This window comes from Micrasema longulum, unplaced genomic scaffold, assembly GCF_059751315.1.
Source record: "Micrasema longulum isolate JH-2025_06_02 unplaced genomic scaffold, ASM5975131v1 h1tg002197l, whole genome shotgun sequence".
NCBI classification, from domain to species: Eukaryota; Metazoa; Arthropoda; class Insecta; order Trichoptera; family Brachycentridae; genus Micrasema; species Micrasema longulum.
Window position 1 is genome coordinate 40,163 of NW_028279361.1, and position 10,343 is coordinate 50,505.

Here is a 10,343-nt window from a genome sequence, read left to right on the forward strand (position 1 = left end):
TTGCGGATTTGCCTTGCACTTGAAACCGCAGTTATTTTCAAAACCATACCTATAAATAATTCATTAATACTCTATGAAAATATTAATGACAGTACTTAATCGGGTAACAGGGGTTTAAAAAAAAAAAAACGCGTACAAGAAGAAAAAAACGTGTAAGAACTTTTTTTTATTGACAACTTTTAATCGAATTTATGTTTTGAGAATAAGATCATTTCACTTATATATTTGATACGTAGTTCAATTTAAACCTATGTTCCACACGGATCGTTTTGGTTTGATCGCTTACCAACTGTTTTATTTCATTCCTATTTTTTGTATTTCTGTTTTTCACGATTTTTGCACAATCTCGATCACGTTGAGTATTTTTTGTTGTTGCAGTCAAATTTATTATTATTATCAAGGATTATTTAGAAAAATATACGCATATTGTTTTGGGGCCCTTATACCCGTATGCAGAGACAAAACTTAAGGTGAGGAAAGTACATTCTAACTTCAAATGCAGAAAATAGCCCGAAAGTGAAGACAATAGAATGTACTTTCCTCACCTTAAGGTTTGTCTCTGCATACGGGTATTAGACTCAATGAACTGTGGCGATAGTTAATAGGTGAATAATTTGTGTCGGATTAATTTTTGATCTATATATATATAAAAGGCAAAGTTCGAATGGTTGTCCTCGACGGACTCGATAACTACCGGACCGATTTACGTGCGGTTTTCAGATAAATGTACATTTTTGCCGCGAGAAAGTTTAAATCTCATAAAATCTTTAATTTATTTAGTAAAAAAAAGTTAGGAGCGTAAATGTTTTTTTTATTCATCACCAGAGTTGCATTCACCGAGAATGCGTATACAAAAAAATTGATGGATGTTATTTTTTTGTTTATAACAAAAAGTTTGTTTTTTAATGTTTACAGACAGTATTCGTTTTTTTATGGATCCCAATCAGATTACTTAATTGAATTCTTTATAATTTCTATCCATTTTTTTCTTTTTACTGAATTTTTGGTTATTCTAAAATAATATCAACTGATATTCTGTACATTTTTGAAAATCGCATTCTTGAGTGCATCTCTGAGCAAAGTTTGACATTTGCTAAAAGAATTCTTTATTTGAAAATAATTTACTATTTTATGTTTTGGAATTCAAACATAAACAAGCACTTAGGTACCTACTTAAATTAAATATCTATTCTTTTTAGAATTGGAATACAATCACAAACGAGTACCTATAGGGTTCATTAATTTAACAATTGCACCCTTAGAGTACGTACTCTAAGATTGCATTATTATTATGTAAATTGACATGAGTAAATATTATTTCATTTAAGTTTTGACATCATCTATTTTAGTAAGTAGGAAATCAGGTTTAATTAGCTAATTTAGTAGGTATTATTATTTCAATACTAAAGGTTTTTTTTTAGTGTCACGATAAGTATAAATTTGATTTCTTGGTTAGTTCTTTTTTTTTTTAGATAAACATATCAATAAATCCTGTAAAAGGGCGGTTATGGGAAGCATGCGAAGAAAAAAATATTTTGTAGGAAGTAGGAGCATTATAATGTTCCTACTCCCTACAAAATATCCTACAAAATACCTTATAAACTTAGAGTATATACATCTGCTTATAAATACTTATTTATCAATCACTAGCGGAATCAATTTGAATAGATGAAAAACTAATCATTTTGTATTTATGGTAAATTACTGTGTTCAAAAAATAAAAAATAAGTTGTAGTAGAATTATAAAACGGATTTGTAGCACGAAAAAATTATTAGTGTCCGACATAACCATGAAACCGCAACTCAATTTTAATTGGGATTGCGGTGATTATGCATTTTCACATTACAAAATTTTGACTTTATATTTTACCGGAAAAATCTTTATTCTTTTGAATAAAGTAATAATTCCAGAAAAAATGGTCTGAGAGGAGTGATGGCTAATTGAAATATTTCCAATGTTTACTACCAGAGTGTAGCGCGTTTAGAGGTCAGTCCAAATGGTGTCAATATATTTGCTTCGCGAAAAATACATTTTTGTAGCAAGTTAACGAAGAAAAAGTGAGAAATTCCCATTTTATTATCTGGTCATTGTCAAAATAGTTTAAAAACGAATAAGTACAAAACTGTTAACGTATATAGATACATGTTATTTACTATATTTTTGGCTTACGTTATTAAGACCAAACACTTAGCTGCCATTTAATAAAAAAATGAGTTAATAATACGAAACATTAATTTAAAATGTTTTTTTACGATAAAATATTTCATATTCCCTGGACTGGCACTTGAATCGTAAAATTGATTCTCTTACCTTTATGTAACAAAAATGATCAAGATACGCTACGATTTGTGAACTAATATATCGGCCTAAGCACCATTAGAAACAAAAAGGGAATGATTAAGATCTACTGCGATAACGGAAAAAAAGAGGAATGAGACTAAAGGTAAATGAAAGGGAATGGGCAATGAAAATGAGCCCTGTATTGTAAAGCCATATTTTACCATAAATGAGTTGGCCAGTGCTTTAGAACATTCTTTTTTTCATTTTATTAACATGTTCTTTTTATGACATCATTGTATAAAAATGAATAAAGACTCTACTAAAAGTTCGTTCATTTTTTATTTCTTATGGTGCAAAAAGTATTCAAATAAAAAAAAATGTGGTGGTCTCTTCTGGATTCTAATTTGTGTACTCGGCAATAGACAATAACTCACGATTCGGTCGCGAACATCGCTATAACAACTGACGTGTATGTTTAGTTCTACGTGTATGATCTCTGGTTTAGTTCATTCGGTTGGCGACGTTGGCGTTCGGTTGACACTTGACAGTTTTCAAACAGCTCGACAGTTTTTTAGTTTGGAAGTTTTACCAGTTTAAAATTAATAAGTTTTCACTTAAATTTATCAGTGAGATATATTAATTTCGTGCAAATAATTCCCAAAAAACTGTAAGCATGATTTGAAATATTGTTTCTCCGATAATCCTTAAAAATACCATATTCTACGAATGTATCCATTAAATAAAAAATATATCTCTTTCGTTGTCATCAATTATTTTTTGAATATGTTGGCTCTAACTTTTTTTTTTATCTTCTTGGCTTTTTAAACTTAAAGTTTTTGTTCATCATTTTTGTTAGAACCCATCCAGATTTTTATAAGATGTTTTATAAATGATGATTTTTAAATGTGATCCAGATTGTTATCATTAGTATTTTTTACGATTATTTCGCATTCATAAAAATATCTTATTTGTGATGTTTTGACTTTGTAAGGAATGTAGTAATAAGATAACGGACGCAGCAAGTTCCGGTGACGACTGTCATCAAGCTGATGCGATACGGTTGGCATGGTCATATACTGTGGATGCCGCCTCTGGGCCTCGATTATGACGGGAAGATAAAATTTATCTACAAAGTTAAATTAAGTTTACTTTATGAAAAATAGAACATGCTTACAATTTTTTTAATTAACATGTTCAATTACCAGTTACTTACGAAGATACTGTGAATTTTCATACAAATATTCACACTTTCGTTCATAAATATCGATATTAGTTTATACCGATGAAGATAGCCATTCATAATCGCAGCCCTGGGAGCCTTAATCAGGCTTGCCTGCTTTACAAGGCATCAAGTTCTCAACATCCTGGACGTCCGCTGCTGACTGTTAGTTGGCAGTTCGTATCAGAACTACAGGATGCGAACCTGACTTGGGAGGATGTACAGGTGCTGGCAGCCAACAGAGATGCCTGGAGGGTCTTTGTGGACACCATATGCTCCAACTAGGGAGCGGAAATGGAATGTGATGATGTTTTGCCTATATTAAAAAATATGTTTTGTATCCTAAATTATACCATATTTCAACTGATACTTTGATTGATTATGTATGTAATTATAGTTTTGATGAACATTTTGGTGATCTCAAATTGTCAATTTCACAATTGGAAGCAGGTCTGTTACTGGCAAAGGTATAAAATTAGTCATACGGCACATTTTTTAAATCTGCATATTCTCGCATATCTATAACCTAGATGAGGTAGACTATTTTTAATGACAAATTTCCAACAAATCTTGACTTAACTGCATTAGATGATCTAAAGGGTTTTTCAATAAGGGCGGGTAGATGTTATTGGGGTTCGAACCGTTAGTAGGGTCGCAGTGAGTCGCAGTGAGTCGCATCTTGCCGGAGGGTGTGATTCTATAAAATGCTGCAAACGCCCAGTTGCATTCCACCGGCAACACTACTGACTAGTCCAACTCGTTAGCGTCCACATCGCGAACCCCGGGCAATGGAATCACACTCATAACGGTGTGATCACAGAAGATAACGAGGGGGTGAAAGTTGAGTTTCTGGCGCCTCCAAACCAGAACCAACCAGCTAAGGGAAGGTAACCCCGAAAGAAAAATCCACCAAAGAAGGCAACGGGAAACAACTCTGGTCATCTCTTCCCAGCAATCACTATGGCAAGTACATCCAAAAAGCAGTTGTCCTGGCTGCGGAGTAGCACAGGACCGAGATGCTTTCGATATAGTGATCGCCAATGTCGGGGGGACCTGAAAAGGCACCGCAAGAAGAAGAAGATGTTGAAATGAAATAAAACAAGTTGTGTGTGAGGTATTAACAAAATTCTTTTTTTATTTGAAAGGCCCATATGTGCCATTAAGTGTCAAATATGGCATCGTTTAAATGCCCGCCTCGGCTTCTTACAGAGGCACGGATCCGAGTGGTCCAATTTTCAATAACTCTTCCGTGTAGATCCGGCTGAACTTGAGCGATGGCCTGTGTTATGTTCACCTTTAGGGCATTGGTCAATTATGGTTTATTTCCATAGACCTGTGACTTCAAGAAACCCCACGAGAAAAAGTCTAGCGGGGTCAAATCGCATGACCGTTCATGCAGAATGTCAATCGTGGCGTTTGCTGTGTGGCACGTAGTGTCGTCCTACTGGAACTACATGTCGTCTAGGTCCATATGGTTAAATTTGGGCCATAAGAAATTGGTTATAATCATTCTGTAGCGCTCGTCTCACCAATGTCCTTTTTTAAAAAAGTACGGACCAATGATGCTGCTGGCCCAAAATCCAACTCAAACGGTAACTTTTTGAGGATGCATTATCACATCGTGAACCTCGCGTGTATTGGTGTTGTCCCATATACGGCTATTTTGCTTGTTAACACAGCCATTTATCCAAAAATGCACCTCGTCCCTAAAAATATTTTTTTGTCAAAAATTGGGGTCGTCTTCCAAACGATTCAAAGCCCAGTCAGCGAACAAACGGCATTGTCTATGGTTATGAACTTTGAGCTCCTGGGTCAGTTGGATCTTGTACGGGTGTAGGCCTAAGTCCCGACGCAATATTTGCCAAGTTGAAGTCTGCGAAAGGCGGAGTTCTTGTGCACGGCGAGGAATCGACTACTTCGGGTTCTGCTGTACACTTTCACGGACAGCGGCGATGTTCTCGGCCGATCTTGCGTTCTTTGAACGTACGGGTGTTGGCTGATTGATTACCGAACCAGCCGTCTCAAATTTGGCCACCAAACGTTGAAGAGTTGACTGTGAAGGGCCACCATGTCTACCGTAAAATGGGCGCAATGCGCGCAACGTTTGCACTAACGAACACTCATTTTGATAATAAAATTTTATCATTTGAACGTGCTGTTCAATTGTGTTACTTGCCATGGTGATTTGGCATAAGTAACTAAATAATAAAAAAAATATTTGACAGATGTCATCAAAACAAAATGACCACCACGGGGCGTCAAAATCTACCCGCGCCAATTGAAAAACCTTTTATAAACATATATTTTTACCGATACGTAAATGTGTAACGGAGGAAACCGAAAATCTCAACCTAGAATACATTATATTTAAAGAAGTATTCAAGTTATTAGATGCAACATATACTGGCTATCAACGGGAAGCGAGAGTTAAAGAGAACTAACTTTTTATTTTAATTTAATTTTTTTAGATGCCAAATTTTATATTTAACTTTACTCTGTGTGTCAACAGAGACTATAAAAATAAAAATAACAGACATCTTGTCAATATGTGGGAATAATTGGGAATGTGGGAATCTAGGACAATATAAGGGGTGGGTTTTATATTTCAGGCTGATTAAAAATAGCTTTTTAATGAAGCACAATTTTTACTGATTAATTTAACGGCTTTTAAAAATTAGTTTGAAATATGATGTTGATTAAGTGGCCGCCTCTTTTCGTAGCTAAAATGCAATCTCTTTGCAGCATATTTTTCCTAACATCTTTGCAGACTTCTGTTGTTATTTTGACAATTTATTTTCGGATGTTATTCTTAAACATAAGAATTGTCATTATTTGATGGTGTACACCTTTCTCAATAAGATCTCTTATGGTAAAAAATTGGGGGTGGTCAAATCAGAGGATCGTGGCGTCCAGTCGATATCACCACCTTTTGACATTATTCGGCCGAGAAACGTTTCTCCGAAAATTATCATCGTTGCATGAGCTGGTTGATACATGGTAGGTACGATCCAGTCAGAGCCACAAATACTAAATATTCTATTGATCGAATTCGAGTACAAAAACGATTTCCAACATGTCATGATTTGCACCGCCAAGGAGACTTATGTCCTCAGATGCGGTGTGCGGTATGTGGTGGGTAAGCTGCTGTATAAACGATGTATTGTCGAATTAATTATATATTTTTTTTAATGTCATGATAGTTTTCCAACAGCCTAATTCCTGTGCACGTCATCGACGTGCCCGGACATTGGCAAACAATATCATCTAGTGTATGTTGGGTAGGTATATTGTTGTTCAGACTTTGCTTAATCTCTCAGTGAACAGTACGAAAATAATTTTATCGTTTGAACGTGCTGTTCAATTGTGTAACTTGCCATGGTGATTTGGCATAAGTAACTGAATAATTAAAAATTATTTGACAGATGCCATCAAAACAAAATGGTCAAAATCTACCCGCTCCAATTGAAAAACCCTTTATAAAAACAAGTTTTAGGTTTCAGAATGAACCAAAACTTGTTCCCCTTCATAAAAAGGAATTTAAATTAAAACTGAAATAATTAAGTAAATAATATAAACACCCAAATGCTGATTCAGGTGGATATAAATACCTAAATTCCTGCCTAGATATAAACAAATAATTTCAAACTTACAAATTACATCCTGTTAATTTTCATTGAATTATATTCTACCTGTTCTATAAATAAATTTCAAGAAACGTTTTTTACAAGAAATATTATTGTATATACAATGCTATCTATAATTTCAAACTTACAAATTACGTCCTGTTAATTTTCATTGAATTATATTCTACCTGTTTTATAAATAAATTAAAAAAAAACAGTTTTTACAAGAAATATCATTGTATATACAATGCTATTGCTATTAAAAGTAACCGTGTCCCAATGTTACGTGTCAATTTTGAATTTGACTCACACATTGAAAACTTAATTTGAATTTAACTTGTAATGTCGCACATTTTGTAGTTGAAAATCCTCTGTGTGTTCAGTTGGACATCTAATACCCGAATCAGTTGATCAAACATGAGCGTTTAAATAGTGTGGTCAAATCACATGTCCTCATGCGATTCTTATTACTTCTCAGCCATTAGTCCAGTAGACAAGATGCAGAATGATGTCAAGTTTCTCGTATATGCTTCTGGCATATTTTTCTGCTACTTCTGCTTTGGAATGTTGCAAGAGAAGATAACAAGGGGCAGATATGGAGATGGCGAAGGGGAACAGTACACATGCGCCCTGATGTTTGTTTTAGTACAATGTGTTTGCAATTATGTATTTGCGAAAGGAATGTTGGTAAGTTTTCTGTTTTTTGGAAATATGTAGACTAGTATACTAATGTTAATTATGTGCTAATCACCTTTATTTTCATTGATCTATTGTACTTTTCATATAAACTCAGCAGTGGCACACTCAAGGTTTTGGGAACCAAAGAATGACTGCAATTTTCTCTTTTTTAATTTTTCATATCCGCCCAATCCAATTTCCTAAATTAATATTAATACCCGTATGCAGAGACAAACCTTAAGGTGAGGAAAGTACATTCTATTGTCTTCACCTTCGGGTTATTCTCTGCATTTGATATTAGAATGTACTTTCCTCACCTTAAGTTTTGTCTCTGCATACGGGTATAAGGGTGTTATCTTCGAATCTATCAACTTGTAACTGGCGTATGAGGTCACAACTCAGCTTCGTGGCTATCTATGTTATTACATAATATCAGAGAATCAAAAACTCATACTTATGTAAAATCATCGTGGAAATATTTAATTATTTGTTTTCAATTTTAAGGATGTCTTTACTGGCCATATTTTAATTTTATGGTTTGTTTGTTCAATGAAGCATTAAAGACACATATTGGTACATAAAAATGTATTTGGAACTAAATTTGTTGCAACAGAGAGGGAAAACGCTTTTGTAGAAGGGAATATGCAAGTCTAGGCATATACAGGGCTCATGATCTGTCATTGGCTTTATACACTGTGTCATTCACCATTCTGCCTATGTTTAAACAGCCATATTTCCTTGACACTTCCATCAGTTGACTTTTTTGAAGTAAAAGTGCTGAAACTTTTTCATGTGGGTGAGATTCATTCAACTGAACCAATCTACTAGGCAATGCCTGAAAACAATTTTCCAATTTTTATACTTCTTATACCAGTTAGGGGATTCAACAATTGTTTGAGTATGTTCAAATGTTTGCAGACAGGCTGTATTTCCTCCCTAGGGAGTTTTCTTACTCTGTTGCAACAAATTTAGATTGAAATAACTCCCTAGGGAGAAAATCCAGCCTGTCTGCAAACATTTGGACATACTCAAAACATTGTTAAATGTATTTAGAAGCTCGCCTTTATCAACATTTTGTGAACACTATTAGGTTTTTTTTAAAATGGATGTATCTTGCTAGAAAGCAAGAAATTAGAACTAATATCAAATCCATACTCCTGTCCAGTACCATACACTAAATGATTTGATTGCTCATCAATGGAACAATTAACATTCAGTATTCCGTTTTTTTTCTTCTGATAAACTAATTATGTGCTTTATAATTTTTCATTTGAAGCACTAATTTTGTTGTTATTCATTATAATAATAATAATAATAATCAAACAATTTATTTTTAATAACTTTTTTTTCTTTTCATTAGTTAGATATACTTTGATTAAGAAGCTTGTGTAGCTTTGCAACCGCTCGGTTGAAAACATTTTTACAGTTTTTTTTAAAACACATTTTATTAAAAAATAATGTTTTGTAATTTCTAATGGGCTTAAAATATGTACATAAATAAAATGTGTATTCTAAGTGCAAGTAGGAATCGTCTATATTGTTTCCTTTACTTATATTTACCTTTATGTATCCTTCATAATAGTAGTTTTTTATTTGCAGGCAGCGAAACCTCAAGACGTGGACAATACTAAAACAATGTACTATTTCAGTTCCGCCTTGACTTATTTACTGGCAATGGTTTGCTCCAATATGGCTCTGCAGTGGGTGAACTACCCGACACAGGTGTTTATACTCAAAATACTGAGCATTAAAATGTTCCTCACACACCATTACATTGAGTGATAATATTTTTATCATTATAGGTTGTTGGAAAGTCGGCTAAACCGATTCCAGTAATGCTTCTCGGAGTTTTGATCGGTCGCAAGAACTACCCGATGAAGCGATACCTCTTTGTTTTCTTGATAGTAGCCGGCGTGATCGCCTTTATGTATAAGGAACAAACCAAACCAGGAACTGAAGTCACCAGCACTGGAATCGGGGAATTGCTCCTTTTGCTCTCGTTGACTATGGATGGCCTAACTGGAGCTGTTCAGGTTGACTTTATAATTATCTCTATTTTGATTGTTATTTTTCAATTGTGAATTACTCTATATGTGCGGTACATGGTGGTAGCATGGATTCTATACTGCTCAGTTGTACAATTCTAAATCCAAACAAACGCCTGTCTGAATTTTTAGGTACTTGACGTAAGGTAGAAAAATTTCATAATTTATTTAAAGACTTTTACAACAAATTTTGTTTTGACAATGTTAAATGAGCACTATTATTATACATGTTACCCACCAATATGTTGTTTTCTTCCTAATATTTTTACAGAAAAAACTTCTAGGTTTTGAAATTGTTCAGATACATTGTTTTGTGTATTTGAAGTGAATTTCATTTACGTCTTATGTACTGTTGCGAGCGATTTTCAATGTCTCCATGTTTCTTTTCATTATCATCTTTACCCTGGTCACAATTTAAGTGCTGTTAACATTTTTCATGTAATTTCAGCAAAGTTATGCAGTTGCTTTAAGATAGTTAAACATAAGTAAATGTAACA

At 33.9% G+C, this 10,343-nt stretch overlaps 1 protein-coding gene across 2 annotated transcripts; it reads left to right on the forward strand.

Annotated features, from left to right (window-relative positions):
• The first annotated feature begins 2,773 nt into the window (after window positions 1–2,773).
• LOC148272754 (solute carrier family 35 member B1 homolog) lies at window positions 2,774–9,897 on the forward strand. Of its 2 annotated transcripts, XM_088239610.1 has the most exons (4): window positions 2,774–2,948; window positions 7,602–7,810; window positions 9,401–9,523; window positions 9,604–9,897. In XM_088239610.1, the coding sequence occupies exons 2-4, from the start codon at window positions 7,622–7,624 to the stop codon at window positions 9,880–9,882; spliced, it is 591 nt and encodes a 196-aa protein (XP_088095736.1). In that variant the 5' UTR covers window positions 2,774–2,948; window positions 7,602–7,621; the 3' UTR covers window positions 9,883–9,897. The 2 variants fall into 2 exon arrangements, with proteins under 2 accessions (XP_088095736.1, XP_088095734.1); XM_088239608.1 differs by lacking the exon at window positions 2,774–2,948 and having other exon boundaries at window positions 7,578–7,810.
• Window positions 9,898–10,343: the final 446 nt, after the last annotated feature.